The following is a 20,120-nucleotide window of genomic DNA, read 5'->3' on the forward strand; positions in this document are numbered from 1 at the left end:
GCCCTGAGCAGTGGTGCCCTGGCCTCACTTACACGGAGAGCTCTTTACGAGAGTCAACAGGGATTTTTTCCAACGGACACTCTTCTGGGCTGCGAACTCAACCTCTGCCTGTAAAACATCTGCAGGAGGGTAACCTGTCCACCCAGTCTGAGGCCGAGAGGGGTGGATCCACATCCCATTGTCTGCATAACCGCAAACTTGCCCTCAGTGTCCAAAGCCCAGGCTCTCCGTCAGGGCCTGAAATCCTGTTATTTCGTCAAGTTCGCTTGGCCCTGGATAGGAACACAGTGGACACTACATGGAACAGCTGTGCCGCAGGGAGCAGGGGCGGGCACGCCACGAGGGGCTGCCAGGCCTGACTCGCCCACCCCATGCCAGCCGCTCCAGGGTGCCTCTGCTGCGGGCACCCCTGACGTCAGGCTGCCCATCCCTGTCCCTGCCCCCGATGGAGGGCAGCTCCCTGACCCCCGAGGACCCTGCATCCTGGCCCTGGGTCGACGCTCTGCAGTCACAAAGAGCTTCAGCCATGGGCAGACCGGAGTGCTGGGTCTGAACCATGCCAGCGGCTGAGTCCTGGCTGGTCTGCAGGTGCAGGCCTGCGAGTCGTGGTCGGGCGCTCTGGGAGGGAACAGCCCCTGCCCTCTGCTGGATTCCAAGCTGGCTGGCGGGAGAGGCCTTCACTTCTCGGAGGTGTGGAAGTTCTGGCATAGAGGAGAGGGCTTCACGGGGAAACCAGTGGAGAAAGCCCGTGGGATTCTAGGATCTCGCAGCCCTGAGAGCAGGGTGACCATCAGGACGGGAGCCCCGGCTCCTGGTTTCCTGCGCTGCCTCTTCCCCTACGCGGTCTTGGGTTCACCCAGCACCACCCTGTGGAGCACAGCCTGGGGCCTGGACCGGCCCAGGATGCTGGGGCCAGGCCCCCTGGGAGGAGAGGCAGGCAGAAGGACACTTGGAGGCCCGGCTCACCACGGTGAGGCTGCACCCGCCATGCCCACACTTGTCACAGGGACCTCGGTGCATCCGCCTGCAGCCCGGGCTTCTCCTCGGGAGAGTGAGGTGTGCAAGCGTGAGGGGAGAGAAGAGGTGGGAGGCAGCCTGTGAGGGGCGGGGGCAGCTGCGTCTTAGGTCGCTGCTGTTGTTCAGTCACCCCCTTGGCTCCTGTCCACCCCCTGCTCCCTGGCGCGGTGTGGACACATCACAGCCAAGGCGCTCAGCTCCGCGTGCAGAAGGAGCGAGGCTGTCCGTCAGCCGGGCTGGAGCAGCAGGCCCGGTGAGCCGCCACTCAGGCTCCTCCCGCTGAACAGGGTCCTGCCCACCCCTCGCCCCCCCACCCCACTGGCCTCAGAATGCCCCTACTGTTCTGGAGAACAGAGAGCCCCCACCCCAGGCTTCCTCAAAGGCCCACAGACCGCGACTGCCGAGGTGTCCTGGGTGACTGATGCCCGCCCCACACAGGTCCACGCGATTGCTGAGGTGTCCTGGGTGACTGATGCCCGCCCCACACAGGTCCACGCACTGAACCTTGACCCCCAGCACTTCTGGATGCGGCTGTCTTTGGTGAAAGGGCCTTTAAAGAAGAGACAGTCACCTTCATTTTCGGGTGAACTCAGCCAATGTGAGTTGTTCTTCTAGGAAGAGATCAGGACACGGCCTGCAAGGAGGACAGACATGGGGGGAAGAGAAGAAGGCCGTCATCCAGCTCGGGAGCCGTCTCTGGGGAGCCAGCCCTGCCCACACCCTGAGCTGGACGTCCAGCCTCCGGGTCATTGTTGTTTAGTCACTAAGTCGTGTCTGATCTTCGCCACCCCGTGGACTGCAGTTCTGCAGGCTTCCTTGTCCTTCACTGTCTCCTGGAGCTTGTTCAAACTCATGTCCACTGAGTGGGTGATGCTTTCCAACCATCTCATCCTCCGTCATCCCCTTCTCCTGCCTTCAGTCTTTCCCAGCATCAGGGTCTTTTTTCAGTGAGTCGGCTCTTTGCATCAGGGAGCCAAAGTGTTGGAGCTTCAGCTTCAGCATCAGTCCTTCCAAAGAATATTCAGGGTTGATCTCCTTTAGGATGGACTGGTTGGATCTCCTCGCAGTCCAAGGGACTCTCAAAGTCTTCTCCAGCACCACATTCCAAAAGCATCAGTTCTTCGGCGCTCAGCCTTCTTTATGGTCCAGCTCTCACGTTTGTACATCTCGAAGCTCAGCCTCCAGGGTGAGAGAGCACATTCCTGGGGCTCAAGCCACCCGGTCTCGGGTACTTTGTTGTAGGCACCCAAGCAAACCCATACCCCTGGAAGCCTGCCATCCTGGGAGCAGCCCTCGGCCACTGGCCTGCCTGGGTTCCCTTCCACCTCTTCCACCAGGTCAAAGAGAAGGTGGGGAAGGACACGCATCCACCTTGGCCTTGAAGTGGTGGGTTTCCCCTGGTAACTGTGGAGGGCCGCCCTGGGAGTGAGAGCCGCCCCGCCTGAATCCTGCTGGTGATTGGAGGGACAGTCTGCAGCCTGGGCGGGCAGAGCAGCAGCCCCTGGCCTGCCGAGGATCCAGTCTGCAGGGGGCCGTGGGCAGGGCCCGGGGCTGGAAGGTTTGCCCCTCCGGGGCTCAGCGCAGGCAGAGGTGGGGCTCCTGGGGCCAGCGGGCTCACACGGTTTTGGGGCCCAATCGGGAGCTCTGGGCTCCACTCCGGCTGGGCCACCCCAGCTGCCGGTCCTAGAGCGGGTGGTCTTATGGCCCGACTCTGTGTCCTCCCGGCCCAACGAGAGGGGTTTTACTCAATTGGGCCAGTGAATGGGGTGAAGCCCTGAAGGGTCCAAGAGGAGGCTCAGAGGGGTCAGAGGGAGACCACCCGGCAGCAGGATGCAGGAGAGGGAGGGAGGGTGGGAGGGAGACTCCGCAGGGCTCCTCAGGCCTTCCTGGCCCGGCTTCTCATCCACGGGGCTCCCCGGAGGCCGGCGTCCTTGCCCCCGTTTCCCGGGGAGGAGCACTGAGGGCCAGAGGCCAGCACTCGCCACCCAAGGTCCAGGGCTGGCGATCCCTGCCGCTGGGCCGCAGCCGAGCCTGGGGCTCCGGGGCTGGCCCGGTCCTGTCCTGGGCACCAACTGCAGGACGCACCTGGGCCACAGGTGCCAGAGGCAGGTCTGCTGGAGGGAGCCTCGGGCCGCCCCACGGCTGTGGGTGAGTGCGGGGCGGCGCCAGCCACTCAGCCTGCAGAGCAGGAGCTGCCCCGTCCCTCCTGGGTCTGCTGGGCAGTGAACCCCTTGGAGGCAAGCAGATCACCGGTTCCTCCGCCTCCTCCAAGGGGCTGTGAGCTCCCCCCTGGGAGAGGTGGAGAGGGAGAAGGTAGCTGCTTGTCCTGGGGGCTTCCCCAGGAAGGGCGGGCTTTCCCAGCCAGCCAAGGACTCCGGGAGGCTGGGTGGCCCCTTCAGGTGGCAGGGGAAACGAGAGAGCCCACAAGCGAGCCGCGCTTAGGGCCTGTTGTGGGCACTGAGACAACGATCCGTCGCTTAAAGAAATCGGTGAGGAGACCTTACGGCAGAAGAAGGGAGGGTGGGCGGTGGGTTCCAGGAGCAAAGCTGGGGCACAGCTGCCTGCCCTACGCTCCGCCAGGCACCCTGGGAGACATAAGGCTACGGAAGGCCAGGGGCACTCAGAACCCTGGATGCTGCCGGGTCCCTGCCACAGTGGAGCGCCGGGAGTTGAAGCCAACGCTCGGGGAGGGACTGAGTGGGACCCTGGAGGCAGTTACAGGAGAGCAGGGAGGCTCCCAGGTGAGCAGGTGCTGCTTGTGCCACCGGAGCTAGAGCCACCACGAGGCATTTCAGGCCCAGGGAGGTGATGGGGGCGAGGCAGGGCTGGGCACGAGTGTCTCAGTCGCCACAGGCGTCCTGGAGCCCAGAGGGAAATAGTTTCCAGAGGACTCCGTTTTAATCAGCTGTGGGAGGGTCAGGGGATGCTGCTGGGGTCACCCACCATGAGGCATTCTTTGCAAGGATCTGGGCAGGGCGATTCCCTTTTTTCCTGCCTGAAGGCAAATCTGGGTTCAAATTCGGGCTTGGCCACGTATGGATACGCTGGTACTTTGACCAAAAGTCCCTCACTCTCTCTGATCCTCACCTTCATTATCTGTAAGGGGCAGAAATGACTGTGTTCTTTACTGCTGTGTGTGACCTGGTGCAAGAGTGGCTTTGAAGTGGCCAACACACAGGTCTGGCTGGTGCTCCTGCTGTCTCCGCTGGACTCCCAGTTGTAGCCAGGCGTCACGGTCCCCCTCCCACTGTCCTGGGCGGACAGGGCAGGGTGCTCAGTTTAGGGGTTGTTTTCTGAATTTCTCAGTGGGCTAGAAACTGACCTCCCCCCCAAGTCCAGGCACCAATGAGCCCACCTTGGTCTCAAGCTTCCTCGTTACTGTGAGGTCAGCTCTCCGGGGGACACGGTGTCCCTTGACTATCAGCTCTTGGGGGACCAGATGCGCGTCCTGAGTTCCAGGTGTCGGGAGGGCTGGTGAGCCAGCACAGAGAACCTGCGGCCCCTGGAAGAGCACTCTGTGTTGCGGGGGAAACAAAGCCCTGAGCAGCATTGTCTTCTGACAACCAGATCACTGGGCCACAGTAGCACCCCACGTCTTCAGGAGAAGCTGGCCTTCCCCTAGTGGTGGGGGGGCGTTCCAGGGGCCAGGTGGGGCTGGGGGCTCAGGGACCGTCTGGTGGAATTTCTCTCTCGTGAAGGTTCACCAAGGACCAGCTCCAGCTGACCAGCACAGGAATTACAGACCTACACACCTGTGCACACAGCACACACCCACCCCAATCACAGATGTGATTTACACAGGTTGTGAAACAACAAGAAAGAACTGTCTAAACCAGAGAGAACACTTCACTTTACTTTGTGTTTCATCCTTTACCTGAGCGGTACTGAACACCTCCGAGAGCACATGGGCAGGTGTGGGCCACCGGGGTAGCCCCAGTGACCTACCGCCGGCTCGAGAGGCAGCCCGTGGCCGTGCTGGCAAACCCAACCTCTCCCCTCCACCCCTCCCTTCCTGTTGGAACTGAAGGGTGTTTGGGGAATTTCACGTCCAGTCTGGGGGCCGGGGGCTGGGGGTCCCAGAACTGCTTCAGCGTCACTGGGTGAACAGTCTGTTCAAAGCAGAGGGGTGGCTTGGGTTCTGAAAAGCCCCCTGACTCACCTTCCCTCCACTTTAAAATCCAGCACAGTTGCCCTTCTAGGAAGGGGTTTGAGGGAGGCTTCAGCAGGCTTTTGAGGGGGTGGGGTGGATATTTCTGGGCTGGGGGAACCAAACAGAAGGGGCTGCCGCCCACCACAGCAGCCTGGAGGCTCCAGGGAGACCTCTCGGAGGCTTAAAGACCTGGAGGAAGAGAGGCAGTGCCCCACGGTGGTCCGGGGCAGCAGGGACCCCAGCCCTCATCCTCTGCAACTGTCACCTCCCAAACACGTGTCTCTTTGGCTTCCCTTATTGCCGCAGAGGGGTCTCCATGCAGGAGGAGCGAGGGGGGAGGGGGTGTTGGCGACCTCCGCCTGATTAATATCCCAGATGTGTGACCTCCAAGCTCGCCCCGCCCCCCGCCCCCAGGACCTCTCAGGAGTCCAGACCTCAGCGTGGGCACGGATGCCCAGTTTGCCCTGCGGGAAGGTGGAGAGCGGGTCGTGGGTCGGGGTGGACGCGCCTGCTACAGTCTTGGGCGCCCCGATCTGGCTGGATTGGAAGTCCAGTCTCCACCCAGAAGAGGAGCTCTCAACTCCAAGTACGTGAAAAAGTTAGGCGGGGTGAGCTGCAACTTTTTTTTAACTCCAAATGCTCGAACTCAGGGTGCCTCCACACTGGTCTGGGGCTCGGCCAGGTGTGGGCACCAGGGGCGGGAAAAGTGGGGGTCCAGGATCGGCCTTGGGGGGCTCCGTCCGCGCACGCACGCCGGCAGAGCCCGGCGCCGTGCCCTCTCGGGTCCCCGCCCGCCCCGGGCCAGCCCCTTCGTCGCCGCCACTCGCCCGCTGGCCCCACCTCCCTGCCCGCGGCGCCCAGTGGGAAGCGGGGGCCGGCCCGGCCGAGCCCAGCGGCCGCTCTGATTTGCTGCGGGCGCCGGGGAGCCCCGGCCTCCGCGGGTGCCTTCCAGGAGCGAGGGCGGGAGGGGAAGGGGGAAAAGTGCTCGGCGCCCGAGGCGAGGTCGCACTCCTCCTTCGTCCCCGCGGCCGGCGCCGGACCTCACTCGAGCGCAGCGCCCAGGGGAGCGAGTCGCGGGGCGGCGGCGGCGAGGAGGAGGCCAGAAGGAACCGGAGGGGACGAGGAGGCGGGGGCCAGCGAGCCGAGCGGGGTCCCGGCGCCCCGCGGACCGAGGTCGAGCCCTCCCGGCCGTGGGCGAGCGCGCCAGCCGACCCTCCCGGGGGCCACGGCTACAAAGAGAACGGGCCGGCGGCTGCTCCCATGACTCCCTAAGGTCGTGCCGGCCCCGCTGAGTCCGCTGCCCGGGCCGTGCTCCGCGCCCCGTGCGTCCCCGCGCGCCCGCCCCGCGCCCCGCACCGCGCGCCCCTCCGGCATGGACGTCCACACCCGCTGGAAAGCGCGCAGCCCGCTCCGCCCGGGCGCCCCGCTGCTGTCCCCGCCGCCGCTGCTGCTGCTGCTGCTGCTGCTGTGGGCGCCGCCTCCGAGCCGCGCAGGTAAGGGCGCGGGGCGCCAGGGCTCTGGGGGCCGGGGGCCGCCGGGGCCGGCACGGCTGTCATCCCCGGGCGCCCGGCCTCTTCTGCGCCTGCACGACCTTCCCCGCTTGGCTGTGGAATGCGCGGCCCGAGACTCCGAATGCCATTAGCTGGGGGCCCCGGAGAGGGAGACGCGCTGGCACAGCCCTCCCCCGCGCCAAACGGGCCGACCGCCGGGGCCGTCGGGGGACCCGAGGCTGGGGCTCCGTGTAGGATGCGCCGGAGGGGCTGTCCAACCAGGCAGGCAGACTTTTGTCCCGAAACTTTACCTTCTCTGTCCACATCGCAGGCGCGCAGCACAACTTCCTTTCCTGAAACCCGGGAAGGGTCGCCCCCTAGAGTCACAGCGGGTCAGTTCTGGCCGGGCCTCCTGGGATGGGGGGCCGAGGGTGGAGGGCGGGGACGGGAATCCCAGAAACGGAGCCCCCCTCCCCCGACTTCTCCTGGGAAGCAGGTTTTCTAGGGTTCTAGGAGGTTTCCCGCCCAAAGACGGAATTCTAGGCGCAAGACCGGGAGATGTTGCCGGGTTTGGGCTGCCGGGGGTTTACATGATGCACAGACGGGACTTCTGCCAGAGGTCTGGCCTTAGAAGGAGCGTTCTCCTGCGGGTGGCGTCCAGCCGGCCAGCATCCACAGGGCGCCTGCTTGGATGCCTGCCGCCCCCACTGCCTCCCACACACTGTCCTGATGTCGGTGGTGTTCCAAGCATCACTTCTGTGGATGCCTATCCCATGGGGTAGGTCTTCCAACAGAGCTCATGGCCCTCAAAGTCTCCCATCAGCTGATGGGAGATGGACTCAGAGCAGGCTCAGGGAGGGGACAGTGGCCCAGGGGACAGCTGGACCAGCCAGGCCCCCCTCCCCTAGAGACAGCACCACTTCAGAGCCCACACTGTGCTCTGCTTTGTAATTTGAAGACATACAGGAAGAATCACTTCCACCTTCCACTTACCAATCAAGGTATTCTGTCCCTTTTTGCTGGCACATGAGTGCTTGGTGGGCCAGACAGGGTGAACAGGAATCAGGGTGTCCAGCTGGTCAGGGGCTGGGGAAGGCGTGGGGAGCCTGGCCTGGCTCTGGGGGTCTCGGATCTCAGCCCTGGACTGCCACCCGCGTTTCCTGGATCCTGAGCTCAGCTCACAGGCTTTGGGTTTCTCCTGGGGTCACTGGAGGTGGGGGACAGCAGAGGCCTCCAGGGAGGTGGTGTGGAGCGGGCCGGGGGATGTGGTCAGGGCAGCTGTGTTGGGCATCCGTCAGAGACAAAACCATATAACCCTGCCCTTGCTCCTCTGCTGGGCTTTCCCCCAGGAGGTCAGGTGGGAATCCTTAAGGGGAGTCCAAACCCCCACAGCTGGGCTGGGGAGCACGCAGAGCGAGTGTTCATCTGGGTCTGGAGCGGGCTGTTCGCCATCTCTGCCCCCTGCCTCCTCTTTCCTGTCCTGACTGAGGTGGGCACGGGGTCAGCGCCTGGGCCATGGCTGTGGACTTAGACATTTGGCTCCTTCCGAAGAGATGTTGAGAGCCTGCAAAGAAGCCACCTCTCTGGGTGGGTTTCACAGACCTCCCTTTCCAGGGTGGGACCCTTTTGGAAGGCATCGTCAGTCCGCAGGAGCGGCTGTCCACTGAGATCCAGGGCGGGGGTGGGGGGGTGTGCAGCTCGTCTCCTCTCCATTTTGAGATTCACCAGATGTTTTCTGAGCTCTCTCCGAACATGGCTCTTTTTCCTACCTTCTTCTTGGCCAAGTGTGTGAAGGCATGAAAAGTCAGATTGCGTTTGGGGCCGTTTAACATTGTAACGGGCAAAGGAGAGTAAGTGAAATGAAACATGACCCCAATATTTGGAAATTGAGGTCATCTCCTCGGCACGACATTGGTTGACGCCGGTCACGTGGTCGCTTTTGGCAATTATTTGGTCGGAAGAGTTGTCCAAGTTTTGTGGGACTTGACAGTCACCAAATGGTTAAATTTCCTCTGACTCAATCCAGTTGGCTGGAAAGACAGCCTTTTCCATCTTCTCCTCCCCTCCCCCCTCCTCCCCATAAAAGAACAGTCAGTGGGAGGGGTTCAGAAGGCAAGCTGGTTCCCCAAGCCTCTCTCTCCTCTGGTCCAGGTTTCCGTGGCCAGAGGGCTTGGAGCTGGGGTCACTGCCAGCCGGCAGTGGCCACAGGCAGGAGTCCCCTCCCTGGGGTGGAAGCACAAAGGCCCTTCTCCCCAGTGCTGCTCCGGGGCTGTTCCTGGGGTGCCGGCCAGAGCCTGCCCCACGACCCCACCCTTCAGATATTTCTGGACTCTCACCACGGCCACGCCCTCCGCTGAGCACTGCCCGCCTGCCCACCCTGCCTTCTGGCTGTCTGGCCCTGTCTCCCATCCCTGCCTCCGCCCCGGGTCACAGATAGGGTTGGGGGCACAAAGGGGTGTGGGGAACAGACCCCTCCAATGGCTTCCCACCCGTCACTTAGTAACAGCGAGCCCCCGAGGGTCGAGGATGAGTCAGGCACCCCAAGGCCCCGTTGCTGCACCCTCACTGGAGCCCCGGGTGTGCCACGAGGAGCAGGGCGGGGTCCCCGGCCCCTGGGAGGCCAGCACGCGGTAACATTTGGAGCAAAGTCGCTGGCCCTTGCCTGGTGTACTGATAGGTCTGTGCCGACATTGTCGTCTTGGACTCGCACCCTGGCCTGTGGGGCTGTGAGGGCGCTGGTGTTCGGGGAGGCCCAGGCACGGGGGGCTGAGGCCCCAGACTCTGGGTCTGCCTGCTCTCTGTGCCTGGGAAGGCCTGAGGCTCACCGGGGCCGAGGAGGGTCCCAGCCAGCCGAGTGTTTCGCTGCCTCCCTCCTTTCTCTCCCTCCTCCCTCTCCGGTCTCTTCCTGCCCCCTCCCCGCTTTTTACCCAAGGCCATCGAGGGCCACCGTGGCCTGCAGGCCTGCAGCCTCCACCCCCCTTTCACCAGGCCCTTCACTCACCCGGGGGAGCTGCCGACTCTAGGAGCCCTTGCCTCAGCTGGGCCTGGCTGTGGGGAAGGCAGAGGTGACGGAGGGCCCACAGGCTGGGGGGAGGCCCACCCGTGGACGCTGGTCATTGCACTGCTTGTTCTCTTGGCCGAGCATCCTTGAAAACAGGGTGGCGGGTCGGCCCCCTTGGGGAGATCTGGGGCGGCTTCCTGGAGGAGGTGCTGCTAACTCAACCTTTCTCCTTCCTTTTGTTGCCAAGCGGCCCCCTTAGCAGGTGCCTGCCTTCCCCTCTGGCTGTTGTCTCATCCGTGCTCCTTGCTGGCAGGACCTTCCCAGCCCCACCACTTTGCTCTTCTCCTGGGGCTGCTCCCCTTGGCTGGAAAGCCCCTCATTAACTCGGTTGGCGGGGCGCCCCCAGGGCTGCCTGCCCTGGGATGCTGTGCCAGCAGGAGCGGCCGCTGTGAGAAGAGGGGGGTCTCGGAAGGGACAGGAGGGCAGCTGGGCTGTCCTAACCCGCTCTGGGCCCCGCACCGAGACCCCCTGAGGGTGCCGCCTGCCCTGGCTTGGGGGGCCTGCCCGTGTTGGGTCCTGGTTGGGGAACAGTCCTTGGCTGTCAGGTCACTGAACCCAGGGCTGCGGGGAGGGTTCCTCTGCCTCTAAGGGGTTGTCTGGGCGGGGGCCAGCCCCGTGCCTCAGCTTTCTCCTCTGAGAAACGGGGGGACACGGCTTCCTTGCTCTGAGAGTAGCTGTGTAGATGGATCGGGGTGATCCCTGAAGACAGGGAGCGGAACGTGGGGGCACCTCTCCAATGAGTGGAGCGTCTTTTGTGGCTGCTGTTTGGGGGGTGATTTGCGGAAGGAGGACGCACGGTGTTGCCACTGTTGTCTGTAGCTGTGAGCGTCCAGTGGCAGGCTCTGGGCCCGGTGAGACCCCGGGGCTCCGCGGTCCGCAAGTGGCTCGGCCCGGCCCCTCCTGCACCCTCTTCAGCCCCCCATGGGCTCGGGGGGGTCCGTTTCCCACGTCTGTCACCTCACAGGATGGCAGTAAAGGTCGCCCTAGGCCACGTATGTGAAAGGGCTTTACAAGCCCAACAGAGGGCTATACACGTGTGTGTGTGTGTGTGTGTGTGTGTATTTGTGCGTGTGGTGTGTTTGGATGCGTGTGTCTGCGTGTGTGAGACGTGTGTTGGTGGGTGTATACACGTACGCAGGTGTGCGTGCCCGCATCCACACACAGGTCCCTGTGTTTTCACGGTCTGCCCAGGCAGGGCCTGGTGTGTTTGAGGCGCCCACGGCCAGGCCACGTCTCTCCTCCCTGCGCCCCATCCCTGCTGGGGAGACGGGAGGCGACCGGTGGCCACGGAGCCCGCCAGGCAGCCATGAAGCTGTGGGTCCGGCCCAGGACAAGCCGGTCCAGCTGGGTCTGATAATCTGGGGAGTCTTTTTTTTGCTCACAGGAGGGCGATGTTAGATTATAGCTTCTGCTTTTCCCTCTGTTTATTTCTCCCCTGTAATCGACTCATCTGGCCAGCACTTGGCCAAATATGCCTTAAGCTTTCTGGCCTGGCTCCTGGGGATACTTAGGTCCTGCAGGCACAGCCTGTTTTGGCCCTTCTTGTGGGCAGAGCTGCCTTGCCACACCCGCGGCGTGAAGGCCCGGTATGCGTGATGCCTTGGGGTGGGCGGCCTGCAGCTGGGTCAGCATCCTGCCCACCCCCACCAGGTTCCCATCTGTAGGAAAGGGTGATGACTGTGGCTCCTGCGGGATTTTTTTAAAATAAGATTTTATTTATTTTTGGCTGTGCTGGCCTTCACTGCTGCTCAGGCTGTCTCTGGTTGCGGAGAGCGGGGGCTGATCTCTAGTTGTGAGGCACAGGCTCGTCTTTGTGGTGGCGTCTCTTGGGGACCACGGGCTCTTGGCGCTGGGGCTCAGTAGTTGTGGCTCCCGGGCTCTAGAGCACAGGCTCAGTAGCTGTGGTGCGTGGGCTCCGTTGCTCCAGGGCGTGTGGGATCCTCGCAGACCAGGGACCGAACTTGTGTTCTTCACCACTGAGCCACCAGGGCCACCCCTCCGCAGGATTTTGGACGGGGTGCAGTACGGGAGGTGTCCCCAGCATCGCTGTGACCGTTCATCCGCTCTGGGCCCCCGGGTGGCAGGGGCAGCGGGTCTGGGGCGAGTTCCCAGCACTGCTCATTGGCTGGCCTTGCGAGTCACTCCCTCTGTCTTGTGAATGAGAAGGGGTTCTCATTCAGAGAGCCCCCCCTCCCCGCCATGAGTTCATGGCTCCGTCTGCAAATCCTTCGGTCTGGTCTGAGCCTCGAGCCTCGGCCTGGAGGTGGCGGAGGTCATGGGCGGTCGTGCCCAGCACGCCGTTCCTCAGGCCACCACTGCTTTACCAGCGGGGATTGGGGCCAAGTGGTGGGAATGGACCTGCCCACGTCCCATTTCAAGGACTCTGGCTCCTGAGACGTGACCATGGGTGATGGCTGATGGTCTGCCAGGGCATCTGGAGGGGGGCGGGGCCTTGCTAACTTAGACGCTGTTCGTGCATCCCCGCAGCCCGAGCAGCTGGAGCAAAGCTGATGGAAGGAGCGGACGGATGAATGGTCCACTGGGTGTGTGGGGATTCGTGGGGGGGGGGGTCGCTCTGGGTTATACCTGTCACACTGTCTGAGCCGTCATCCCATCAGCTTCGACTCACTCTGTAATTTTTCTGGCAGATTCCCAGCCTACATCATAACCCACAGTCGGAATAAATGTCTCCACTCTTGGGTGACTCAGACCTAAGAAATGGAACCACGATCTGACCCACTTTTGTCCATGTTTCATTACACAGAGCCCCAGGGGCCGATTTCTTGTGACGTCTCTGTACGTGAAATGGGGAGAGGGAGGTGGATTCTTTTATTTTCTGATTCCTAGGCCTATATTCTTTCAGGGGAAATTCGGTCTTCTGTCCTGTTCTTTCCTGCCAGCACCTTGGCAACAGGGACTTTATTAGCCTCTTTATTTTTTAAAAAATAAATGTACGAAATGACATCAAAATGTGTGTATGTAACTGGAGTGATTTAACTGTAAAAACTCGTGCATTGGAAAAATCGCTTCCCGCCTTCCGCTGAGATTAAAGCAACTGTCTTCCGCTCTGCCGGCGGGGTAACCAGAGGGCGGGGGCGAGGCCCTTTCTGTGTCGGCGCAGAGGGGACGCAGGAGAGACTGGTCCTGTGTGGAAAACTCGGGCGGGACAGTGGCTCTGCCTGAAGCCTTTGCAGACCTCAAATGCGACTCAGACCAGTGCCGGCCGCCAGGAGCAGGTGCGCAGGTGAGTGGGAGGTGAACATCTCAGCCCTGCAGGAGCTTCCGGTGCAGTGAGGGAATCAGACCTGCGAACAGGCCGCAGTGTCCAGTGAAGTGCAAAGTGGGAGGCAGTGAAACATACACCAGCTAGTAAAATGATGCCACCAGCCAATCAGAGGGAGGCACCCACCAGCCCCTGGGCCACTGGCCAATCAGAGGGCTGTACCTGACAGTCCCTAGGTCAGCAGACAATCAGGGGGAGGCACCTGCCAATGGGCCACTGGCCAATCAGAGGGCGGTACCAGACAGCCTGTGGGGCTCTGGCCAATCAGAGGCCAGCTTGCTTTGCCAGAGCCTATGGCTTTTGGAGCCCCACCCTCCCATGAGTTTGAATGGAGGATTCCCTCGGAGGGCTTTCTCCTTTGGCTCAGTGTTAAGGAACCCATCTGCAATGCAGGAGCCATAGGAAACGTGTTCAGTCCCTGGGTCTGGAAGATTCTCTGGAGGAGGGCATGGCAACCCACTCTAGTGTTCTTGTCTGGAGAATCCCGTGGACAGAGGAGCCTGGTGGGCTGCAGTTCATGGGGTCAGAAGAGTTGGACACGACTGAAGCAGCTTAGCACGCACACTGTTAGTGGCAGGGTCCTTGTGCTTCAGAAAGAGGCCCATGGCCTTCAACTGCGAGTAGCTTCTGCACCTCAGCCTCAATTCTTCCTTCTTCATTTTTGATGCATAAAACTAGGAGTGTGTGTAGTCTCGTCTTGCTCCTCGTCCGGGTCGTCTTTGGGAAGGTAGGAGAAGCTGTGCGCCCGTGGAACGGGGGCCCTGGCCCATGGCGGGCAGCTAGGGGACCCTGTTGTGTGGCAGGTGAAGGGAAAGCTGGCTGGGGACTGGGGCCTGGGCCCTGCCCAAGTGGAGGAGCAAAGATGTGCCTTCTCCAGCCCTGGGCCCTCAGGTTCAGTCTGCAGGGGCCGTGTCTGGGGAGGTGTCGTTCTCCGGTCTGCTGGGGTGAGGTCCCTGGGACCTGCCTTCGCTGTTTCTTCTCTTCTTTTGCCCTTTTTCTTTGGGGAGAATCTGAAGTGCTGGTGGGCAGTTCTAGCTTCCTTCTTGAAGACTGTTATGTGTCCTCCTGGCCTGAGGGTGGAGGGGACGGTCTCCGTGTCAGTGATCTGTGTAGACAGACCTTGCTCTTCTAGGAGAAGAGGGTCGCGCATCCCGGTTGGTTTTGAGCGGAGGAGTAGGAAGGGGTACTGCACCTTCTGCACCTTTTGGATCAGAAAATGTTCAGGTCAAGAAGGTGGGGTGAGGAGCTCATTCTTGAATGGAAGTGTGGGCAATAGGGCTTCTAAATGTCTTCTTTTCCAGGGAATTATCACTAATGTTAGTTCAGTTCAGTTCAGTCGCTCAGTCGTGTCCTACTCTGTGACCCCATGAACCGCAGCACGCCAGGCCTCCCTGTCCATCACCAACTCCCGGAGTTCACTCAGACTCACGTCCATCGAGTCGGTGATGCCATCCAGCCATCTCATCCTCTGTCGTCCCCTTCACCTCCTGCCCTCAGTCTTTCCCAGCATCAGGGTCTTTTCCCGCGAGTCAGCTCTTTGCATCAGGTGGCCAAAATATTGGAGTTTCAGCTTCAACATCAGTCCTTCCAGTGAACACTCAGGACTGATCTCCTTTAGGGTGGACTGGTTGGATCTCCTTACAGTCCAAGGGACCCTCAAGAGTCTTCTCCAACACCACAGTTCAAAAGCGTCGATTCTTCTGTGGTCAGCTTTCTTTACAGTCCAACTCTCAATGTTATTTAAGTTCATGGTTTAGATTGGAAAGCACGGCTTGGGCAACAGCTACGTGTCAGTGGACCCTGGCACCTGAGGAGCATCCAGGGGTCCTGTGTGGTGGGCCCGGCGCTTGGGACGGGCTGGGGTGAGGCTGCGGGGCTCACACTTGGGCAGGGTGGTGGGAGGCTCGGCCCGCATTTCCAGGGAGGAGCTGGACTGCAGAGGGCAGGGGGAGTGGGAGGGCGGCCAGTGTTCAGGACCTCCTCCCTCATCTAAGACAGGGGCCTGCAGGTGTCAGCACAGATGCTGGGGGCACGTCAGGGGCCTGCACGGCGGGAGAGAGGAAGAGACAAGTCCTCCACCCGTTGCGTGCCCTCCCTGCTTTCTAGAAGGAGCAGTCATGCTTTGCTTTCTTCCCTGCCAGAGGATGAGCACTCCCTTCTAAGAGAAGACTCATTCTGCAATAAAGGAGATCAGAGCGACTGGGAGGTGGGGGAAGTCAGCCTAAGGAGGAAGGGTTTATTGGGGCTTGGCTCTGAGAGTGTTGTTATTGTTGTTGTTTTTCAGGGACAGATCAAACACAGCGCAGCAGATCCCCAGGTCCTCGTGGATTTAATGAGGATCAGCCCAAGGCCACTCTCACGTGGTCCAGCCCCCCCCCACTCCCTCAGCACCCCTGTCACCACCCCCAGCACTCGCCCCCGACTCCCCTCCACCTGTTTGCTTTGAGGCCCATCCCTGATGTCAGGTCTCACGAGGCTGTTCCTCTGGGTTTACTGCACATCCAGCGTGTGCACTGCCGGCTCAGTAGGGGCGGGACACCAAGAAGGAGCTCAGCCAGGTCCAGTGAGAAGGAGGGTGGGCCATTGCCAGCCCCAGGATCTCAGCGCCCTGGTGAGCCGAGAGGGCAGGGCCCTTGCCTCCTACCTGTCCCCGTGTGTCTGGGCTCAGCACAGATGCTGAGGCACCTGGAAATACTCCTCTGAGTCTGCCCTCCCATCTGTGGAATGAGTATAAACTGGTGATGCCTGCCCCAGAGGCCTGCTGGGGGGACTGAAGGCTCCTGTCACTTGTGCTGCCATGTGTTAGAGCCCCGACGTTTGTATTTGGAGCCCCCACATTGTCCCAGTGGAGGGCTGGGCCCCAAACTCAGCTTTGCTGGCATTTTGCAGAGGGTGGAGTCCTCCAGGTCTGGGGACCTGGCCCGGGGTTGCCTGGGAACAAGAGAGTCTGGTGAGCAGATCCGGTTTCCTACCAGGAGGTCTTTGATGGGGACCCCGTGAGACCAGAGCTTCAGCCACTGCAGGCCCTGCCTCTCAGATCTGGGATCCAAGGGTCTAGGGTGGAGCCTGGGGCCTGCCCTTAGAGATCTGATGCCAATGACCAGCTGAGGGCACTTTGGGTAACATTGGGCGTACTGGACAGGAGGTCTGAACCTTCTTCCGACCCCCCCACCTCCCCACCGCGTGGGGCCAGCCTCCACGGCCAGCTCCCAGTCAGTCATTCCTGTGACTTTCAGAAGGGGAGTTAGGGGATGAGGCCGGAAAGCAGTGATGCTTCAGCGCACGGAGGCTGGGACCCTGGCTTTGGAGGCCAAGAGCAGGGTCTGGACTCCCAGCCGTGTGACCTCTAACGCCTTGCTTAACCTCCTGGCCCAGCGTGGCTCATCTCCACACCTGAAGCTGAAAGGTGAAGGTGGCCTGCGGGTGGATATGGGCCCTTGGCGGGGTGTCCTGCACCCCACCTTCAGTGCTGGAGAACAGACGCTGAAGCACGCTGGGGACAGTGACCGCCGCTGCTGCCTAGGCCCCGGCGGTCAGTACCGGTCGATTAGTGACGAGGATTCCATGTTGCTGTTGCTCTTTTGTGCTGTTATCATGTCGGGCGGAGCAGGGAGGCAGCAATTTGTATAAAGTTTCTATAAGGTGCTGCCAACAGAGCAGGAGTAGAGCGGTCACTTCGGGTTTGGGCCACAGCTGGGCCTCGGAGGAGGCCAAACAGTCAGTGCAAAGGACCCAGCTGGAGCCCGAGGGGGCGAGTCCGCAAGGGGCAGGGGGTGCATTCTGCAGCTATGCTTGGGGGGCGCCATGGAATCTTCCTCCTCATTTAATGTGGGAGCGGTGTCAGGCTTGCTTTTTCACTCCAGGAGTGTGGGGCCCTGATGGTGGGCAGGCCCAGCCCCCCAGGACGGAGTTGGATGTTTTACTGGGAGGGCTCATGGAGTCAGTGGTCGGTCTGGCCTCCCGCCTTCAGGCCTAGAGGACGAGGCGGTGTCCAGGGTCACAGGCTGCTGAGAGCAGAGGGGCAGGGGGACCAGACCCCGGTGTGCGGCTGTCACCTGCTGGTGGGCTCTGCCTGGTGTCCTGAGGCCGGGGGAACCGGATGGTCTCAGAGCTCCACCATCCGGGGAGGGCCTCTGAACCTCAAAGGATTGTTCTGGGACTCTGGGGCTGGAGGGGAGCTCAGGTCTCCCGTCCCAGGGTTCCTCTGTCCATGGCAGGTGTGATGACCGTTGTTTGCCGGTCACCCCCATCTGGGAGCTCACCTCGTGCGGGCAGACAGCATCCGGAGGGAACTTGCTGGAACCCGGCCTCCAGAGCCCCAGGGTTTTAAACTTGATATCCCCAAATTTGGAGCTTCTGAACGTCTTCAAGCTTCCTGTTTGCAGAACCGAAGGAAAGCTGCTGCCAGTGGGAAGGCTCTGTCTTCTTCCCTTTTCACGCCCTGGAGTCCCCGCCTGGGAGGGCGCCTGTCCTCCACACCGTGCAGCGCCTGCCTTGGGGCCTCTGCGTGGACTGGCTCCCACCTCCCCTTCCTGGACAGGGCCTGTCTGATTGCGCACAGCTGCCTGGACGTGAGCAGGATTTGCAAACACTGGGGAGGGCTGTTGTCGAGGGCTGGGCGGCACGGGGTGGGGGTTTCTGCTTCCTCCCTCCCTCCCTCTCCTCTACCTTGCTCTAAGGGCTTTCATACACTGTTTTATCCTGACGACATCTTTTCTGGGCAAGAGGTAGCCCCGTTTTACAGGCAAGGAAACTGAGGCTCCCAGAAGCCCCACAGCTAGTGAGTAGCAGAGCCTTTAAAATAGCATTTGCGTTGTGGAAACTGAGTTTCACCCAGCCTCCTGGGGACAGGGCCTTCCGAGAGCAGACATCACTGTGAGGTGGGGTTTCAGCCCCATCTTTTTCCCTGGGTCCTTCATCCCGGCACAGAGGGGTGGGGAGGCTGCTGAAAGCTGGTGGCCGCCCTCAACTTGTCCTCCGGGGCCCAGGCTGGAGGTGGGTGCCTGTCCAGGGTCAGGAGGAAGCAGTGCGCATTCAGCTCCCCTTCTAAAGCCCCCCGAGTCCCAGGCCCCTCTGGATCCTCCTCCCATTGCTCGAGGCAGGTGAAGCTGGGGCGGCCCAGCTTTTAGCTGTGTTTGTGTTCAGGCATGAGCTGTCCTGGCTGAGTCATTTTTTCCGTTTTAGCAGGAAGGAAGGAGCGATAGGGGAGGATTGTAGCCAGGTGGGTCCTGCCTGTTTGACATCGGTTCACACACAACTGGAGAGGCACGCAGGGCTTGTGCCAGGGAGCCAAGCGTTGCCAGTGACGAGGCTGGAGCGCACGTCAGGCCCCTCCCACTCTGAGGGCCAGGTGCAGGCCGAGCAGCCCATCAGATGTTTCCAGAGTGAAGCTCGGGCAGCCGAGCCATCACCTCTTCCGGGTCAGAGAAGCTGGGCCAGGGAAGAACCCACATCTTTAAACTATCAGCACTTCAGAAAAGAAAAATAAAAAACCCTGGGAGAGAAACAGTGCCCAGGGGCCTGGTTCCTGAGCCCGCCCTTTGTTGAAGGAGGTCAGTGGGCTTGCCAAGGGCCAGGCTCAAGAGCTCTGCTCCTGCTGTTCCCTTAGGGTGGGTCATGAGTCCTAGAGAGTTGTCAGAGTCCTCCAGAAAGTTTGCTCCTTGGGTGGCCCACCTACCCCACTGTCCGGGCCAGGCAGATGCCACTGGGAAAAGTTAGGGAATTGCAGCTCCTTTGAAACCAAGGGAACAGCACATATCCCACACGTGTGGTCCCGGGCATTTCTAGCTGGAGGTACGGTCGGTGGGCAGAAGTCACGGCGGACAGGGGGTGGATGGAGCACGAGTCTGCTGTCACAGCATCCAAGCCTCACGCTTCAGGCCCACGTGAGGTGTGCTCACCTCGAGGCCGAAGGAGGCACGCAGCCCGGCTCTAGCTGCCAGAAACCCCTGGCGTGGCCGGGGGGCTAGGACTGCCGCGGTCCTGAGCTGTGACCTCCAAAACGTCCTTTCTTCATGTGCAAAATAGAGCTGAGGGTGTCTTCCTCTTAGCTCTGGGTGAGACTTTAGGAGGTGCAGTTTGGATTTCCACGCACACAGGGTCTCTCTGGACCTGTCACTTCCCTCCGTGCCTGCAGCGTGCGAGGAGGTGTCAAGGAGGAGCTGTGGGATGGAGCCAAAGGTGCCCCTGGTGAATGTGGAGGGTGTTGGCTGACACGCTTTGAACCGGCTCTCTGGAGCAGGGTGGGCAGACGTGAGGGGCTCGGTAATGAATCCACCCGCTAGTGCAGGAGATGTAGGTTCAGTCCCTTGGAAAGATCCCCTGGAGAAGGAAATGGCAACCCGGTTCAGTGTCCTCACCTGGAAAATCCCATGGACAGAAGAGCGTGGGGTCGCAATAGAGTCAGACACGACTTAGCGACTAAACAATAGAACTTACTGAGGCCCACAGGGATGAATGACTTTCTGTCCTTGTAAAGGTGCGGGGCCTGAGCTGTTCTGGGAGAGGTTGGGGGCCCCTCACTATCTGCGGGAGGGCGGTATTCTGGGCCAGAGGAGAGAAGAGGTGGGGGGTCTGCCAGGTCCCTCTGGAGTCTGGTCTGGCGGTTGTGGGCCAGCAGCCCAGGGGGTGTGCCGGGTGGAGTCCGAGACTCAGGGCTGTGCGGGTGGTTCACGCTGACATTGCTTTCACCTCCACAGAGCAGTCGGAACCGCCCAGACAGACCTCCCAGGGGATCCCCAAGCCCGTGACCCGTTTGCAGCAGAGGGTGTGCGCGCGCGTGTGTGTGTGTGCACGCACGCGTGTGTGTGTGCACATGTGTGTGCGCACACATGCGTCACGTGCACCCTAGCAGGTGTGAGTGAGCATTGTCCCTGGGGTGTCTCCCGCCCCGTGGGCACGGATCCCCTGCTCGCCTACACTCATGATCTCTCACTCCACCGAGGAAGCCCGCGAGGTCCGCCCTGTGAGGATTAGTCCAGGTGACTCCGCTAACAAGAGAGACCTGGGGCTCGAGCGTGGCCTCCTCCTCCCCGCAGGCCTGCAGCCCCTCCGGCGTCTCACTCCTTTCCCCCGCTGCCACCCTGCTTCTTATCCACAGTCTCTCCAGATGGACCCTCC

At 61.5% G+C, this 20,120-nt stretch overlaps 1 protein-coding gene across 2 annotated transcripts in view; it reads left to right on the forward strand.

The window, feature by feature from the left end:
* The first annotated feature begins 6,135 nt into the window (after positions 1–6,135).
* COL5A1 (collagen type V alpha 1 chain) overlaps positions 6,136–20,120 on the forward strand; it is a 148,944-nt gene continuing 134,959 nt past the window's right edge. Inside the window, exon 1 of one of the 2 annotated variants that reach the window (XM_070799667.1) lies at positions 6,136–6,660. In XM_070799667.1, the coding sequence (XP_070655768.1) occupies positions 6,540–6,660 (121 nt within the window). In that variant the 5' untranslated portion in view covers positions 6,136–6,539. The remainder of the gene's footprint in view (positions 6,661–20,120) is intronic. The other variant, XM_070799666.1, reaches the window with a different exon arrangement.

The sequence above is a fragment of the Bos indicus genome, chromosome 11 (genome assembly GCF_029378745.1).
Source record: "Bos indicus isolate NIAB-ARS_2022 breed Sahiwal x Tharparkar chromosome 11, NIAB-ARS_B.indTharparkar_mat_pri_1.0, whole genome shotgun sequence".
In the NCBI taxonomy this organism is placed as follows: Eukaryota; Metazoa; Chordata; class Mammalia; order Artiodactyla; family Bovidae; genus Bos; species Bos indicus.